General features: G+C 41.0%; 1 protein-coding gene across 1 annotated transcript; it reads left to right on the top strand.

The window, feature by feature from the left end:
- The first annotated feature begins 3,061 nt into the window (after nucleotides 1-3,061).
- LOC106097143 (uncharacterized) lies at nucleotides 3,062-6,809 on the top strand. Its single transcript, XM_019351371.2, has 4 exons — nucleotides 3,062-4,434; nucleotides 4,565-4,720; nucleotides 5,584-5,676; nucleotides 6,041-6,809. Exons 1-4 carry the CDS (start codon nucleotides 4,105-4,107, stop codon nucleotides 6,359-6,361), a joined length of 900 nt encoding a protein of 299 aa, XP_019206916.1. The 5' UTR covers nucleotides 3,062-4,104; the 3' UTR covers nucleotides 6,362-6,809.
- The last annotated feature ends 12,803 nt before the right edge of the window (nucleotides 6,810-19,612 follow it).

Here is a 19,612-nt window from a genome sequence, read left to right as displayed (position 1 = left end):
AAAAGATTATTGAAATCAATTTTATTCACAACCATGAACTTTATTTTTAACATCTTCTTTTGCTGTTGATTTTTTTATCAGAAGGTTAACAATGATATACTGCAGGCCTAACGTTTAATCTGTATATCAGTATCTGAATTTTAAAATAAAAAAAAATGCTATCAATTTTATTGTCTTTCACTGCTGATATTTGCTTCTTTTTTTAAAAAAATGGTATTTACTGGTTGTATTATTACGGTGGACCCTATTTTTTAACATCTTGCTTCTGTAAAAATGAATGTTTTTGTTTGCTTAAAAATCTACAGCTTTATACTGTGAATTCCAATGTGCACAACCCCAAAAGATGTAGTTTTACTCAAATAATACCGTAAAATCTAAGTTTTTCAGACATTTTCAACATTACAATATTTAATTGTAAAATGTATGCATATTTATTTGTTTTCACAGACAATATTTATAATTTCAACATTTTATTACAGTAAAAAACAAAGTTTTATCCAGTCTCACAATTAACGGTTATTCAATCTATTTAATACAGTAAAAGGAAGTTTTTGGTTTTACGCTCCATTACCGTTGGAATTTGACGGTGTTTTGCTGTGGATTTTACTGACTTTTGTTACAGTGTAGTCTTCTGTTCTGTTTGCCGTTTGTCCATTTTCACGTTGTGTTCAATAAACCACCTCACCTTCACGAGTGCCTGCGACTGGATCCTTCTTTAATATTTCCACACGGCTCATCCCACTCGCCGTGACATTAGTGGTGGAAGCAAGACAGCAAATGCAAGAGGGAATTCATGACAATATTTATCAAACATGAAGCATAGTTTTGATGCTCCTTTGCTGCTGGTTCAGTGAATTAAGTCAGACGGTGATACAACCTGTAGTTTCAGAATCTGTGAGATGTCGGCTTTCAGCACGAGACGGCAAGTCGGCGCGTTATATTTAAATCTTTTGGCAGAATCTGTTTGCCTGCTCTTTAATCATTATTGTGTTATTCAAACTACAATACATTTCAATCAGGGAAATTTTTTAAACCTCCCCTAGATAACAATTTAAAGCTGTTATGCAGCAATGGAAGTTCATCGAGCCTTGAAACCTGGTGCGACTAACTCCTACAGGTGTCCCAACTTTTCTGATGACAATAAAGTTTACTTTGACTTCAGCAGCGAGCAGGCGCACTGAGGGCTCTCGCGCTCACTTTTCGCAAATTTCGAAAAAATATCAGTGCAAATTAAAAGTCTGTATCATAATGTCTGATGTTTTCGTGTTTGTTAGCTTGTTTTTATTTAGTTTTATTTTGGTTGGTTATTAGATGCTGCTCCAGCCGGTCAGAGAATACCCCGCCGCCGCCCCGCGTCCTCCCTGTGCCGCAACACTGAAAAAAGTCTAACATGCAGTCATTCATTCAATCTAATAAGTGCCATTCAAAACAGAATAAAATCATTGATTTGATTGTGAAACCCTTTCTTTTTGCATTTTAAAATACCACTTTTGATTTGGATGAAACTAAATATCTGTACAAAGGACACAACGCAAAGTTTTTGATTTCTCTCAAAACATATATTTCTTTTCATGTTGAACAGATAATATCTTTAATTTGAATCAAAGTGATTTGCACTTGAACACACCCACCAGAAATAGACCGGGACCCATTTTTATTCTGCATGGCTGCTGGAAACATCGTGTCACATCTTTGATTAATTTCATCTGAAAATAAATGTAAGTAAAGCCAAGTGTATTACAAAAGCTTTTATAATTTGTATTGCCAAAATTGCAGAAAATAACCCCATTTAAGCTGGGTCGACAGCCACCCCCCAATTTTTGCATGATTGTAGCTGCTAGCTACAAGCTAGCTAGCTATCCGGCGCGACGTTAGAACTGGTTACCAGCAACCGACCATCACAGTCGGGAATGCAAGTTAGGCAAAAAGCCGTTTTTTACCAGTATACTAACTAGCTAGCGTTACCACGATGCATCGGTGGTGGATACAGCTAGCTAGCATAAGTTCATAGTTCATAACATTCATAGTATAACTCCGTGCTCCGCTTCGTTTGAATTTTTCTGGTGAGCTCGCGGTTTCTAGACACAAGCTTGTGTTTGTGCGCGCATGTTTGTCTCTGTCTCTCTTCATATAAATATCTGTGTGTTATGTGTGTGTACACCAAGCGCAAAAGATAATTATTAATGTGCATGATTTAGAGACAGAAATAACACGCCAGCATATAAGATCAATGACATAAGACTAATTCCTTCAATTGACTTTCAGGCGCGGCTCGGAAAAATGTGCATTTTCTGAAGAAATTTTAATTTTAACAGCAAAAAATTGACCCTATGCCAAACTTAGTCGCTAATGGCTGGTCTGTAGACTGTTTGGTAAACCTAAATCAAATTATAGTACTAGCTTTTTATAAGGATGTGTATGTCATGTTACGTATTTCTTGGTTTTTCTATGTTATGTGTTTTATAGAGAAGTAACATTATTCTTTTTTTTCTGTATGCTTTCAGAACCACAGATCACTCCATCCATTCCATGGCTGAAGCATACATTTTCATTTAATCTGAACAGGTATCATTTTGCATTTACACTGCACATCCTTTTTAAACATTTCATAATAATCTAGACCCTCCCTCATTGTCCTCTCATTCACCTTGCTGATGTGTTGGCACTATTGTGTGCAATAATTGCTCTCTCGGCTTCAAGCTGAGGGCGTGGCATTGGGAGCATTTCAGGGCCTTTGAACTTCAAGTGAGCCCCAACAAGGACATTTTGCTTTTGGGGCCAGATGAACTGACAGATCCATATCCATTGGTGGATTATACTGTAGGAGGAATGCGTTTGATTACCTTAAAGAGATATATCCAAATTTAAGGTCTGCATTGACATAGCACTTACAATTTTAACCTGATCATCTTTATGCCAACACAAGGAGATTGTAAATGGGAACTAATGCCTCCTCCCTCCCTTGCTCCTTTTCTATAGACATCCAGGACGTGTTTTGACATTAAATTCCTGCGCTACATAAGTAGTTTGTGCACAGTCTACAGTCTAAGAATGACAGTTGTGACTTGTAATATTTATTCCTAACCTGGTCTTCTCTTGCCTCCTCTGGTCTCCATGGAAGAGCATGTCCACAAAAAAGTCAAGGTTGGACTTAGAGCACACTTTAACTTCTGTGCAATACAGGCTAGAAAAGTCCATGACATAACTGGACCACTTTTGGCTTTGGAAAATGTCCTTTGTATAGGATAAGGTGTGGTTGTACACACTAAACATGCAATCCAAATTTGCAGTCTTCTGTGACAGTACCCTTATAACATATGTTCAAAAACCTGCAGTAGGAGCTGATACTGTGTTGTGTCTCTTTCCTTTGTGTTATTTTATGTTGTAAGTTTTGTGTACACTAGCGCTGAGAGGCAACTTGATCCACAAATATGGCAAATCCCATACGACTCCTCATTTTGTTGAGTGACAATAGCTCTGAGAGGATGGATCTATCAAGGGTGCCAGACACAGTTGAAGAGCTCATTGAGCAAGTTAAAGAGTCATGCAAAGTTGCTGGAGGTATCAGGCTGCAATATAAAGATGTAGACTTTGGTGGAACATTTGTGAACTTGAACTCAACCTCCATGATCAAGGATCTTACCACCATCAAGGTCATACCGTCTGCTACTGAAACATTAATTTTAGAATTTGTAGAAAGTGACCTAGATACAAGCTCCATCTCAACACACACTGATGACACAGTCATACTAAGCAGCAGCTCCTCTGAAAAACTCCGCACAGAGCCCTGGCCAAAGGAGTTCAACATCCCACAATTCTCTTTTGAAACAGAAGGTCAACTTGAGAAAGGGAATGCGGAATACACAAAGGACCAAACCAGGCTCACACCTACATCAAAAATGTTGTCCGACATTCTGGAAAGACTGGCAGAGAAGATTTTCTCCTACAAGGCGTACCCCAGTGATGCAGACCTGAGTGACGTTGCAGAGGCTCTGACAAGGAAACATCCCTGCTTGAGGCAACCAGACTCCTTCAATGAGAGCTACGGATGGAAACTCAGACTAAAGACTAAGGTGAGCAATTACCGCACTCAGCTTAAGTCACATGGACTTGCATCTGAGCTCATCTGAGCTCTTAGTAAATACCCTCAAATCAAAGTCACGAGAAGATCCTGTTCCCAAGCCAGCCAAGAACAACAAAAAGGCAAGAAGAGGTGAGGACAATTACTATCCTCAGACCAGCAGTGAGAATCCAGAAAGCCTAGAACTAGAGCGAATATCTCTCCTGACCAAATTAAAGAAGAGAAACAATGAGAAAACTGTACGAGAGAAGATGGCCAGGACCTTCGAATTCAGGAGGAAAGAGGTTGTGGATAAGAAGCCCGACATCAAGAACCTCTTGGAAAGATGGCCAGGTCTATTTCAGATGGAAGAGGTATAACTTTAACTTTTTTGTACTAATGCCTTTTATCATAGTTTGGAAATGGGAAATATATGTTTTGACTTTTTCTTGTTGGAAGTTGGTCTTTAAAAAAATGTATTGTACACTGTCTACTCATGTACAGATTAATGCAGAGTTTCTGCGGGTTACTGCAGTTCCCCTGCTAACCAGATTCATGGCCCAGCTGGACAAGCACTCCCCACAGCTACTTAAAATAATCAGAAAGAAAGGAGGGACAACCAAAGCAAAAACTGCCATAATCCTAGAGTTTCTTGATCAGGTAGGGTGTATATAATTAACTATTAACATGACAGTTAGCATTTTAACCCCTGTATCTAATAGAATTTGTATCCTGTTACAGTTTTATTTTGGTAACGTCAGTGATTATGGCTGTGACCTTTTAAAATGTTGAAAGGAAGTGTGGGCTTTGTCCTTGAATGAATGAAGAGATTTATTGTCATTATACAAGTACAGAGCACAACTACAACAAAATTTATTTGGAGACACATTTTCACTCTCACTCGCCAGATACACATACATACATATATACGTATAAACTTTTATTTAGGGACAAGAAAGCATATGCCGCTTTTCCACCGACAGAACACGATGTGGCTCAGTTCACTTTAGCCCCCTGCGGAGGCTTTTCCACCGCCTTTACACCTGATTGGCCCGGGTGTGTGTGGTGCCCACGTGATGTGATATAGAAGCGCTCCCACAAAAGGCTTTAAAAAAAACTCCCAGCAACCATACTCCATTGACTTTGGACCATGGCGACTTCCTCCACAAGAACCAAAGATCAAACCAATCAAAATGAACCACAGACAGAGCAAAGTACAAAAACACACATATATCGCGATTGTTGTTGTTCTTCGGGCTGTGACGTTGCGGACAAAGACTTTTGCGCGCGACTTTTCATAGCCAGATGGGTTCGCCCCTGTTCCCAGTTACGTCCGCTTTATGTTTCCACCGCAACAAGCGAGTTCATCCGCGCTAAACTGAACTGCTCTCAAGCGCACCGTGCCGATTTGTCGGTGGAAAAGAGGCATTAGTCACCTCATGAGGATAGAGAGGTGAAAAAAAATTCCTCTCACGCAGCATACTCTCCATATTGCATAGTAACAATTTTAACTGTTCCTGCAGGATGCTGATGCTGACATTAGGAGGGAGTGTATACTTAAATCTCTCATTATCTACCTTGGAGAACGTGTTGAGGACTTGATAAAAGAATACATGGTATGTCCATATCTGTTCTGTCTCTACATGAGATGCAGTCTCTTGATGTAAATTTGACAACTCTGCTATTAAATGCAGTGATTAATGTAGAACAGCAACGATTAATCAACTCATCAAGTTAATATCTTAGGGTTCTGTATTGTTTTCTTTTTTTTCTTGGGCTTTGTGGAACATTTATGAAAATGTTCCACCATTGATTTAATTTAATGATTATGCAATTCACAATCTGATTAGACAAATAATTGTTCTAATAGTCTGTGACCAAACAACTATCAAAATAGTAGTTTATTATGGTCAAAGATTTATCAGGTGTGCCAGACTTCAGTTCTTCACTTGTACATTTTGTTCCATATTTTACCTCAAGATATCCCAGAAAGATGAAGCTGAGGAAGAGCTGCAGAGTACCACCATGGCACTCTTCGTCTTCAGGGACAACTCAAGCTTCCTACATCAGCCTCGAGACATCGGGATAATCATTGATGGTGTGGAAGTCCTGAATGAGTTGCCTTCTGTGGTAGCTGGAGTGGCAATGGTCTTTGGACTCTGTTATGCTCTTAATATGGAATATCCACGAGGATTCAGGTTCACCTTTGAGGCTCTTCAAAAGATTATGATGGAGCTTGACTTTAACAAGATGACCTCTAAGATTCGCAAACTTAATCGTGAACTTAACACTGCACAGTAGTGTGTTTGCATGCATGTGTGCATGTGTATGTGCACATGCATGTGCATGTGTGCTTGGTTATTTTGCTTGGTTGGCCTGCAGTGGTATTCTACATTCAAAAATTATAAGAACACCCATTTGAAAGGGAGATTTAAGTTGATTTCATTGATACATGTGTAGATTTTTTTTTACATTGTACAGGCACAGTGCACATAAACATTTTTGAGTACTTGCAAATTGGTTTAAAAAGAGTTTTTATAATGGTTTTATGCCAGTTTTAGACAGGTTGCAGGTTTTATACCAGTTCTAAAAAGATTGCAGGTTTTATACTGGTTTTCAAAAGGTTGCAGGTTTTATAAAACAAACATTTCTCTAATCATTTCTGCTGTAGCACTAAATCTGTATATTACTAATCCTCTCTATTGATTATAGTTAAAATGGTTTGGAACAATAAATAATTTTGAAATAATTGGTTGGCCAACTGTCTTGTTTTTTATAGGAAATGCAGAGCATTTTTGAACTGAAATAAAATGAAATGTAAAAAATATAGTTTGAATATATGTAAATCAATTACCTGGCTTCAACACAAACATATTAGTTCATGTTAATTTGGTTCGATGTGAATACATTAGGTTGGTTAAATTTCAATATATTAGCTTGGTTCAATAATTAAAATATGGTTCTATGTAAAAAAATCAATTTGGATCAATGCAAAATTTAAAGTTTCAGTCAAGTCTAGTAATATTGTTTATATCAACATAAAAGTATCAGGTCATATCAAGTGACTCAATTTGGATTCTATGAAGTCAAATATTTTGGATGTGACAATTGGACATCATTTTTTAAAATTTGAATAGAGTTATTCTTTTTACAGTGAAGTAGCAGGTGCACCTCGCAAACGGAGGGCGCCCTTACTCCCAGCAAATGGGCGATAGAAAACCAATCGGTACCTATGCCATCCCCAATATGCGCTGGCTGATGTCGGGGCAGCATGAGTACGAGCAATTTTTTTTTCCGATGCCCGTGATGCCGCCCCCCACCGTGATGCCGCCCCGGGCAACTGCCTGTGTCGCCCGTATCAAAAACCGCTATTGCCCTGAGCCATGAAACACTGCCATTGAACTACGGAAGACTGGAAGGTATAATGAATCAAAATTTGAAATCTTTGGTTTATCACGCAGAACTTATGCAGCATATATGGAAAGAACTTTCTGAAGAATATAAAGAATAAAACAGGTGTGTTCAGCTGTTTTATCTGCAAGGTCTATAAACTGATTCCATGGTTTCTTTGTTTAACTCCAACTCCTTATTTATACTGTGGTTTCATTTCAGAGTGCAATGAAACACTAAGCTACATAATTTTCAATTGAAAAAAATTGAAAAATTAAGGTGTTCTAGCACTTTTGACCGGTAGGGTACGCTTCCACTCAAAAGTTGGACACACCCTCTCTTTTAATGGTTTTGCTTTATTTATTTTACTAATTTCTACTTTGTAGCTATATATGTCAAATATATGAAGCGAGATAAAAGGAATTATGTGGCAAAGAAAACAATAATGAATAACTGTAAAATATATTATGTCTTATATTTTAGACTCAAAGTGACATCAAATAGATATTTATTTTTCCATTCAGTGTGGGTATGTACCATAAATATATATATTTTTAAACAGAAGCAATGTTTTTGAAGTAGTGACTAAAGAAAGATTAGAAACATTAAGAAATACTAGTTGCTCTACATTTTTTTTCTTCAGCAATGATTTGTCCCACATTTGGTATAAACTGGCAAAATGCCAGTGTGTGCAGAATAAATGTTATTATTACTAACAATAATCATAATAACAACAGCTTAATGTCTGTAGAATAATGGTGGTGATTTTATTTTTGTCACCTTTTATGAAGAATGGATGTTTCTCACTGCAGTGGCTGAGCTGCTCCTCCATCAGACTCTCCTCCTCCCGTCAGTCGCCTGTGTCATCAAACAGATGTTTATTTTTCTATTCAGTGATTTATTGTACAGCACTACCGAAGAGCATTGTATTGTATAGAACCGCAAAAGAAACTAAAGAACATTACGAAGACAGGGAGCTGCTACAACAAGCTGCCACTAGAACGGTGCCAATTTAAAGACACATTACTGGTTGGTCCATAAAAGTTTATTCTGTTCATCTGGACGTTTTCAGCGGGAGAAAGGTTTCGTCACTCATCCAAGTTGACGAAACGTTTCTCTCACTGAAAACGTCCAGATGAACACTATCAAATTTAGGGGATTTACTTACCTGGATGATTGAGCATGCATCAAGGCGTATTACTGGTCGGTGATTCTGTTATTAATTGTGGATTATGTTGTAGTTTATCCACCTCATAAAATCGTAATTTTCAGTACACCACCTTCATAAGAAGTGTGGCAGGATGAATGTTATTTCTCGGTTCAACCCACTTTCGGCCTGGCGCATTAGGGGGCGCTAGTATAAATAGTGGCCATTTGAGCATTCCTGGATCGCTACCTGTGATCTCCTTTTTGGTCACCTGACTTCCCTTGGTGTTGCAGAGATCATTTGCGGGTTACCCTTCTGAAGCCTCCGTCGCAGCTGGTCGTAGCTGTAGAAGCCTCCTATGAGCCACTCTGCTCATGATTCATGACGCTGTTTTATTTTGGTTGTATGTTTATTTTTCCGTTGTTTTGATTTGTAGTTTGGGTTTTTGTTACACCACTGGTGGGAGGCCCTTTTTCTAGCTGCGGATCACCAGTGTGTTCCTGCAGTTGGGCTATCCCCAGCGTGTGAATATTAGTTTTATTGTAATATTTTAAAATTTTCTTTGTTTCTTTTATTCAGATGCGGAGTGCCGACGTGGAGGAGGCTAGGGTGCCTTGGTGTACACACCTGCCTTTTTTTTAGTTTATTAGTGTGAGTGTGTGATAGTGTGCTGCACTTGTGTCTTGGTGTGTTTTCTTTCTTTTTTTCAAGTTTGTGCGTGGCATCCCTGCCCCTCCACTGGTAAGCCTCGGCTCTGAATACCTTTTTTTTAAGCATATTTGTACATTGATATTTATGATTGTGCTTTTATATGTAGTTTTAAATCATTATTAATAAATTGTTAAACTGTTTTAACAGTCTCGTCTCTGTACTGAGTATAACGAACCTAAGTGACTTCTTGGTGATTGGTGTTCTTCCAGTATTCTCTGGGTGAAATTCCCAGGGTGGTGTTATCTTTTAAACTGTGAAGAGTAGCCTGGCTGCCCCTGGGTGGGTCCGGGATGGGCGTGAGGTTCTGGGGGCACTCCGTCTCTGGGCTGGGGCCCTGGCCAAGCCTCAGGGGCTTGGGTCCTGGTTGGTGTGTTGCCGGGGTTGTGGGCGGGTGGGTGTGTGGGGGCCCAGTCCTGGCGCAGGGTGCCGCCTGTGCATCGAACCACCTGGGGGGCTCTTCAACTGGTGGGGGAGGTTGTCACATCCTGCAGGAGCCTTCCTCTCTTCAGGAACTCTCTCTGCAGGAGGGGGAGATACAGGAGAGGTGGAGGAAGATCTCAGCCTGGGCGTCTATTGTCTTGTGTAGTCTGGAAGATGAGTGGATGATGGGGTGGGTGCAGTTTTCTCTGTGGTGGGGTCAGGTGGACTGTCCCGGGCTCTGTGGGGCCGGGAGGCGCTGCTCCACTGGGCCCCGGTCTGGATGGGCCTGGGCCCCCCTTTCCCTGGCGGGTTGCAGAGTATGGGGGTGCCTACTGGGGTCAGCGGGGGAGCTGACCCCAGGGAGGGGTCACTTACCCCTCCCTTCCTTCCCTCCCCATCTCCAGCTGCCTCCCTCTTCCCGCTCCACCACAATCACCCACACATGCAGGGCCTTGGGGTAGGGGTGTGTCACCAGGGTGCAGAGGAGACATCCCCCCCCTCTGTCCCCTTCTGGCTGCCTCTGCCTCAATTTTATCCCACAACTTAGACATTCACATTACTCACACTCTCATTACACATACATATAGGATCTTGGGGGTGGGCACGCTACACGGATTCCAATCACCATCAGGGTGTACACCTCACCCCTGGCGTCGCTGCCCACCTCTCAATTTTAAATACATGTAGACATTGAGGGCTAGCAGGAGGGGCTATATGCTTACCTGCTGCTCTGGCAGGTAGCTCCATGCCCTCCTGGGTTTTAAATGCACCTTAGAACACACATACATCAACACTACATATGAGCGGGTGGAGGGAGGTTTGGAGTCTTCCTACACCCCCGTTCTCTGCGGCCTGCTGGAGCGGGGGGGCTAGGAGGAGGAGTTGGCCGTCCGACTGGGGTCTGGAATGTGGGGCCTCCCTGCTGCTGCGGAGTCGGGGCGGTCTGCTTCTCCCCACCGCAGGGAAAAGGGTAACACCACCTGGGTCTGGGCGCAGTTTCCCCCTCCAGGGGCAAGGGTACCTAGACCCGGGGCTTAGAGTACGCTTGGGGAGTGTGATTGTGTGTACAGTGTCTCTCTATGTCTGTCTCCACATTGGGTGAGTGTTGAGAGCATGAGGGTGGGAATAGATGTTTGTATCTGTGTGTGCCTGTTTGTCTGTGTCTATATGTCAGGTTGGGTATCAGACCCCACCTCTCTGGGGACATCTCAGGCCCTCCAAGGTTTGGAGGCCCATCTCCCCCCACCACTTCCCCTGCCGGTGGCAGACGCCCTCAGACATCGGTGCATTGGTGGTTCTTTGTGTCCGGGGGTGGGCGCCCAGGTACCCACCGGCTCACTCCTGGGCGGCTGCTTATCGGAGCATGGAGCCTGGGGCTCGCTCGGGCCACTTCGGGGATGGGGTGCCCTCGGCCTCTCGGCCCGGGGCTCGGTCACTCAGGCACAGCTGGCTGCCGGCGGAGCTCACGGGCACGTCACCGCAACCCCCCCTGGCTTCTGCTCCGCGGCTGCTGAGTGACCCCTCATCTGGGACTCTCCTCGGCTCTTTCTGGGATAGTGGCGCGGCTGCCCCTCTGTTGGTCTTCCTTGGTCTCTTGTGTTCTGGGGGCCTCTGGATGTCTGGAGTTTTGATCTCCTCCATACCTGCTTCATGCCCTGGAGGTCGGGGCAGTGGCCCCCCACACCCTCTAGCAGATCATTACATGAAGGAACCTTTTAAAAACAAGCGCATTCATGCTCACAGGTGTACACACGGGTGATCACACACACAAATTACACCCTTTTGGGCTCCTACCTCAAAGAACACTGTGCGCTGTCGATCTCACGTGCTGCACAATAATGTTTAATATTTAGTATTTACTGTCATATTCCCATATATCATTGTGATCTTGTTTATTACTCTTGTCTTCTTCTGCTTGCTTTCTTTTTTCTTTCTCAACAGGTGATCCAGGTGATCGATATATATATTTTTTTTGTCTGCTTATTCTGTTGGTTTTTGTTTTTTGCCCTTTTTCCCCGTCCCTCTTCTCAGGTTTTTTTTTTCTTTCCCTCTTTCTTTCTCCCCTTTCTTTCCACCAGTCAAGTCTGTCCCGTATTCAGCAAGTGAAAATAAAATAAACAATAAAAGGTGAATCAGATGGACCATTACGGCAAGGCTGGGATGGTCCATTTGGTAAAGTAAATCCGTTGGGCATCTTTCTTCGCCTTTAGACAATAATTCTGATGGCAAAAGAACCAAACGGGACAGGTTAAAAAAAACAAAAAACAAAAAAAAAACTGTGAAGAGTATTTACTTTATTCCCACCTCGTGCTGCCACAAACGTGGCGTTTGTTGACAGGGTATACTCTTTAAAAACAGAGATGTGTGTTCCTTTGTTTGTTTGTTTTATTATCTGGTGTAACATAAACTGTTTTTTTTTTGTTTTTTTTATTTTGTACAGGATAAAAGCAAAGCAGCAGCTAATTTGGTGTGGGATTCCACAGCTGTGTTACAGAGATGGAGGAAGAGTTACAGGAACTCAGGGACTTGATTGCGCAGCTAAAAGCAGACAATGGCTGTGTCCCAATTCAGGGTCTGCACGCTTGAAGTATGCGCACTACGCGTACTACATACGGTGCATACTATAAGTACGAGAAGTGCGGAAGTGAGAGGCTTGTGAAATGGGACGGTCTAGCCTTCGTCGTGCTGCTCAGGTTGCCTAGCAACCATGATACTAACCGCGAGAAACGTGTCATACAGCATTGTTTGACAAAAATGAAGGAGAAAAAATGTTTTGTTGGTCATTCATTTTTGTCATGACATCACTTTGATTAGTTGAGTATCTGAGGCTGAGACCACGTGACTGTAAAACATGATTGTTGGGCTTCATTTCTGTACTGAACAGTCAGTTTAAGATTAGTTAGTAAATAACAATTAGCTAATGTTGTTCGGCGTTTGTTAGTGACACAGGCAAACAGGCCGTTAACTCCGGGGAGAGTGCTCTCGTACAACACCTCACTCCTGCCCCGCACAGTCACACAACAACAAGGACCCCCCCTCCCCTTCCTGCATGCATTAACTCCCCTTTTTCCTGCAACACAACCAAACATGTATCTTAAAGAAACAACAGCGTGCAGAGGTAACCAACCTGTCACTGTAACATAACATTTAACCATCGTTACACTGCCCCCCAAGCAGTAAGTTCCTCGTCCCCGAGGGAACAACACAGTCTCTGAGGCGGAGGGGTAGTCTACGTTCCCTCCTTGACCTCCTGAGCCCCTGCACTGTAAAATGTAATTCTAGATGTTTGTTATTTCAACATATTATTCTATATCAGTTTGACGATAGATGACTGAAGTTGTTGTTATAACAAGTTAAAAACGTCCCAATTACACCAAAAAAAGCTAACTTGAAAACTCATGTCCAGCTAAATCAGAAACTTATGTGAACTTGACAATGTGGGTAAGTTGAGCACAGCAGGATTCAAAACTGCCTCACGTGACTGCTACCGAGGTGCATCATGGGGAATTGGCAGTTAACGACATGCTCACTTTACTTGGACGTTTTCTAATCGTCTTCTTTGGAATATGCTTTCAAGGTGAGTAACATTGGTTATAACTATAAGGAAAGAGAGCTACAAAAGTTGGAACATGTTTTGAATTTATGGCATGACGTGGGTTTTCTCTTTTACCGAAATGTTTGCTTTAGCTAATGTAACTTTAGCCGACAAGGTCCAGCTTGTGTGTCATGACCAAACTTGACCTAATAAAGTGACACATGGCCTTTTTTATGGGTTTAATGTGGCACTGACCAAATCACAAGTATTGTGCCGCTAGCTTTAAGGTTGTGCACTCAACCACTGTTGCGATATTAGCAAGCTAACTCAGCTAATTAATAAAGCTTATTTCATATTGTCTCTGTACTTGTAAATTTCTTTCAAGTTCACAGGCTGTTGTATTTTGGTGGAAGTTCATTTTGGCAATATTTCCAATAACTGACTGGGTTCAAAAAGAACTTTTTGGCAGGACTCCGATGCTTGTTGTCATCTGTTTACCCCTATGTAATCACTTAAGTTGTTATTAACTGCTGCATGCTAAGCTGCAAGAGTGCACTGAGGACTGAGACAAAATATGGTCTACAAACCAGCATTATATTAGTTTTTATCAGATAGTCCTCCAGTGTGTTTTTTTGTTGCTTTAATTCTATTGTGCAGTTATTTGTTACCCTGAAATGCTTTATGCTTAACAACAGCTCACTATTTTAACTTATTTTTGAACTCTTGTGACTAGTATGACTAGATTGTGTGAGTTTCCATACTAAAAGAGCTGTAGTGATAAAATAATTGGCATCAGAGACACTGAGTTTTGGCATGGTATACTGCAGAAGTTTTTTTTTTTTTTTTTTGCATAATTTACCTTTTAATTAAACTGCATTCCCTGTATTGTAACAAAACTAATATTGTTTATATGTCAGAAAATTAGCAAACATGAATAAATGGCGAAAACAATATAATTATAACATATATTTTTATTTTACTTATTTTAGGTGTGTGAAGCCAAACTTGATGCTGGGGATTTATTTTTGTCAGTGGAGTCAAATGGTAAGTTACAATTTGTGCATTTTGTCATACTGGAAACACCACAGATTATATTGTAACTTAATAGCTCTGTAGAACAAATGATATAAAGATTGTAGTGTCAGGGTACTTCTTAAGAAGTAATATGGCACTATTGATGATCACATGCAGGTGGCATAAACTAAATATTCAGACGTGCTACCAACAAATGATTCATTAACAAAAGCAATGGAGCAGACTGTTTAGGTTCTTGTGGTTGTAATAACATCCATAACTGCAAGTTTGTCATTAATTTATTTTCACAGGTCTAGATGATCACATCTGTCTTTGTCATTTAAATGAGGTGGACTTGCAAACTTTGCGCTCTTTTGGGTAAATTGCTGTCCACTACATATACACAGAATGTGCACAGTATTTCAGATCTAAAAAGGGAGTATGTAATGGACTTGCTGGCTTTAATGTAAAAAGCCTGTTGTGTAACTTTAATGAGGCAGTTGGACTAAAACAGTATTGCTCACAAGGTAAACGTCTGAGGAATAAGGAAATTGTTACTTGTCCTTTTACTCAGTGTTCTTTTAATCGCACGTTTACTAAAGTTTTACATCACATAAGTCATTTTCACAATCATTCTACTTTAAAAGATTTCGAGACAGAGCTTATTGTTCTGTGAACTTCCTTGTTTGCTGAACTGCAGGTAAAGTGCATCTTTTTGTTTGTTTGCTTTTGTGTGTTTGTGTTTTCTCTAATGGGTCTCAGATGACTGTTTGCTTAAATTTGGGTCTCAAAGAATCTTTTTTTTATTCTGCCTGTACTCTCCACCCCTCTTCTTCTATTGCTCAGGTTGAAGCAGAATTTGCCCGTCTTACATCTGTTGACCTGAAAGGGTTCCTTTTTGCTGTGCTTGACCATTATGGAGAGGTTCGTGGAGCTGTAGAAAATCAAGAGCGGCATAGGAGGGCTAACTAGGCTCATAAGATGCTTCGGTGATGATGTAAGTGTTCAACTGCGAAATCTAATCCTTTGTTTAAGTTTTAGGTTATCCAGTTCAACTGATGAACTCATTGAAAGAAAGCTGATAAGTAAAGTCTGTCATCATATTTCACAACTGGACATTTAGTGTGGTAACTTTTACAGAATCTATGTATATTGGTGGTAGGTTGGATATCATATTCTACTTGAATGTCCTGATAAGCCTGATTCAAAATCTCCAATGACAATCATATATTGATGGAATTATGCATCAAAAAGCTGTGAATTTGGAGCTGTCTACATGCTTCATAAACACTGTTTAAAAAATGTTTTGGTTTTGTTTTTGACTTCTTTGACCAGAGCCCTACACAAAGGAAGAGGACAGAGGACCTAATTTTCTAAAGGAAGATCCCTCACACACTTTCAAGACTGTGAAGGTTAGCATTGTTTCTTTTAGTAAATTTAATAATGACAGCACCACAGTGGATTTTAAATGAAACATGTGGCATCTATGAAACAATAGATGCCACATGATAACATGTGTACTTTTTCCTCACCAAATGTATTATTACAAGATCTTTGACACTGGATTTGGTCTGGGTTTCAGAGTAACTAACTGGCAAGCTAGCATTGATATTATTAGTGTCTTGTGTTTATTCATGTCTTCACCAGGGTCTTTGACATTTCGCTCCTGTACTGTTCACTTCAGCTTTACGTTTGATTTCTCACATTGTATATTGTAATGGCAGAGATATTAGGATATTTAAGGGCCTGCAGTGGCTGCTACAGCTGTGGGGGGCAATACTTTGGTGAAATGTCCTGGACCCTGGAAAAGAGACTGTGTAGACTGGGTAAGCAATTAAAGGTTACTGGCCGAGAGTCATTGGGCAGCTGGGTAAAGGTGGATGTTGATATTCAGTGCCAATTATGCAACCTGTTCAGCCATGTCTATATGCTCTTTTTTCATGCTGTTAATATAGGGGGAAAAATAAACTTTAATCAATAAACTGATTAAAGAAGCATTGTCTATGGAGCCATAATCTGATCCTGTAGTGTAGCTGCAGTTTGCACATTTCATGTATTCTCAGCCAGATTTGGTTTAGAGCACAGCCAATATTTAGCACAAGTAGATTTAAATTCACACACTGGTGATGGCAAGCTACATTGTAGCCACAGCCGCCCTGGGGCGCACTGACAGAGGCGAGGCTGCCGGACACTGGCACCACCAGGCCCTCTGACCACCACCAGTAAGCAACAGGTGAAGTGTCTTGCCCAAGGACACAACGACTGAAACTGTCGGAGCCGGGGCTCGAACCGGCAACCTTCCGATTATAAGACGAACTGTCAACTCTTGAGTCACGATTCAGTCATCCACCCATGTGTGTGAATGACTGAATGTGTAAAGCACTTTGGAGTCCTTAGGGGACTAGTAAAGCGCTATACAAATACAGGCCATTTACCATTTAAATTGAAAATTTTGTTTGAATTCTGCAATTGAAGACATGCTCAGTTATTTATGAACATGGTCTTTGTTTAAAGCAAGAAATGGATTTGTAACATGGGGGTGCATATCTCATTCTGAAAAAACTTTAACAACTAATAAGTGTTACCCAAAGCCAATCACCATCATCCAACGCATCAGTATGGCTCTTCTTTGGAAAAACATGAATTGTTAAGCACAAGGGATATTGTGTAATTGTAATTGTGTAATTTTTTTTTTTTTTTTTTGTCTTTGAACCCTTTTATAGCCGACAGGTATTGAAGACACGTTTTCTAAGAGGATGAAAGTTGGCATTGCGATGGTGAAAGAAGAAGACATCATCGATGTGTTGGTTGTCCTTGAGGCGGCAGTAATCCTGTCTAATCTGAGGGATGTCTCAAGTGCCATTTCCATGCTGATGGGCCTTCTTTTTGCCCTCAACATACACTATCCAAAGGAACTTAAGGACATCTTTGAAGCCATTCAGAACATCCTAATGAACATTGGTGGAAGGCAGTGCGTGGTCTAAGAAACAGACTCTTGCAGAAAGCCATGCAGAACTGTAATTGTATGCTCACAGCATACAATTGCCTTAGTGTTAAGGACAGTTTTTATTTTACTGTTTGTTTTTTTATTCTTGCAAGTTCTCATTCTCACTTTTGTATGTCACTAAATGACTACACTTTACATTCCAGATTAGACAATTACTCATTTGTTCATGGTTTAAGAAACTTATGTGAACAACAATATAATGGTGGACTCTGCAGATGCTTATCTCATGCAAGTCAGTAGTTTTTCCTTTGTTTTGCAATTGAGCAGACTCAAACTGATGTTTCTGAAATATTCATATTATCAAATGTTTCAGAAGCATGCACTCATTTTCAGAGATATTGGTTCTGTGGAATTTGTTGCAATTGTAAACGAAGACAAATACAAGAGTTTGATGTCTTAGTTGTTATAAACTGATCTTTACTGTCACTTATCAAAGGTTTCGTACTATTTTAATATTTCACGTTTTATGCTAACAGGTGTGAATGAGCACAATGAAGTTTAAAAATTTTGCAAATGTAAAGAATAACTTTTCTAAAATAGCAAGTGTCCCGTTGATACATTACATTAATGCAGACTTTATGTTGTTACTTCACAAGAATCACTACTGCTCCTAGAGTATTGGTCAGAATTTAATCTTAACCCAAACTGGGCTCAAGACCAAGTTCAAATTTATTGTTTCACAGGGAGCAGCCTTTGAGTTTTGATGGATTGTGAGCCTGATGAGCTACGTCACTGATTTTTCTGTTTCTCAGATGACTAAGATGGCACAATAAATGGTGAATGTTGGGCGCTCATGAGTAATTGTCTTGTCATGTTCTTAAAACAAACTTATGTACTATACTTGTATGAAATGATCAGATAGACTTTAATGGAATCTGTGGGTTTTTATTTTTTTTTCTGTAAACAACAAAAAATTAATTTAAAGGAATGTAGATATTTAAACCTGAGATCTAAGATAAACTTAACAGGTAGTTTTGCTGAAATGGATGTTAGAAAGCTTAAAAAACAAAAAAAAACTTAAGATGTTTAATACACATTTTTCTTTACATCCAGTCAATCAACTCTGATAATTAAAATGAAACTGATTTACAAGTTCACTCAGCTACCTTAAGGAGCTCAGTTAATTAATAAACTTAAATCAACTTAGCTAACAAATTATGTTAGTTAAGCTAAAATAGATTCCTAAGTTAAAAGAACTACTAAAGTATTTGAATTAACTAAAAAACCCAAGTCAACTGAACTAGGACAAGAGTTTAAACAATAGATTATTTTAATTTAGCTGAAAGGGTTTTCCCAAGTAAAGATGACAATTAAAGGAGTTGAACTGACTAACAAATCTCAGTCAACTAAACTAAGACGAAAGTTTAGACAACATGTGATTTTTCATTAAGATAACAATTGGTTGTGTTATAAGAACAAACTCTATTTCTTGACTTAACTTAAAATTTTAAGGCAGCCCTGTACCTGATATTTTTAAGTTGAAACAACAAGTTATATTTTACAGTGTGGGGGGTACACAGAGCTTTGGGGCTTTGAGGTGGAGAGCCCGAGGGAGGGGAACGCAGCTCCGGCCGGGGGTCCCTCTGTGCAGGGACATGGGGGCTCTGTACACGTCCCTCAGGGAAGGAGGGGAGGGACTGTCCTCTATAGGGGGCCATCCGGTCTCTGTGCAGCGCCACTTTCCTCCCTCTAGGAGGCAACTGCACCCTGTAAACAACTTCCCCCACTTGCTCCAGGACGCTGCAGGGCCCCACCCAGCTGCTATCCAGTTTAGGGCACTGTCCTTTCTTTCTCTTTGGACTGTAGACCCACACCAGCTCCCCAGCACGGAAGTGCCTCCCCTTAGTGGTTATGTCATAATTCCTCTTTTGGCGCAGGCCTGCCTTCACCAGCTGCTCCCGGGCGTAGGAATGTGCAGAATCCAGCCGGTCCTGCAGCTTCCTTGCGTAGTCCCGGCCTGGTGGCGCCTCTGGCGCGTCCGGGGGCTTCCCAAAAGCCAACTCGGCAGGAGTTCTCAGCTCTCTCCCTAACATGAGCAGGGTAGGTGTACATTGGGTGGAGTCTTGCACTGCCGACCTGTAGGCCATGAGGATAAGGGGAAGATGGTAGTCCCAGTCCTGTTGGTGTTCTGAGGTAAGGATGGCTAGCTGCTGGGCCAGCGTCCTGTTAAACCTTTCCACCAGTCCATCGCTTTGGGGGTGAAGTGGGGTGGTGCGGGTCTTCTTAATCCCCAGGCGTTCGCACATGGCAGCAAATACCTTGGACTCAAAGTTACGCCCCTGGTCACTGTGGAGGGTCTCTGCTGTTCCAAAGCGGCTGAACATCCCC

Source organism: Oreochromis niloticus, linkage group LG3, assembly GCF_001858045.2.
Source record: "Oreochromis niloticus isolate F11D_XX linkage group LG3, O_niloticus_UMD_NMBU, whole genome shotgun sequence".
Taxonomy (NCBI): domain Eukaryota; kingdom Metazoa; phylum Chordata; class Actinopteri; order Cichliformes; family Cichlidae; genus Oreochromis; species Oreochromis niloticus.
Note: the sequence above shows the minus strand (reverse complement) of the source record. Positions and strands in the feature narration are given on the sequence as shown.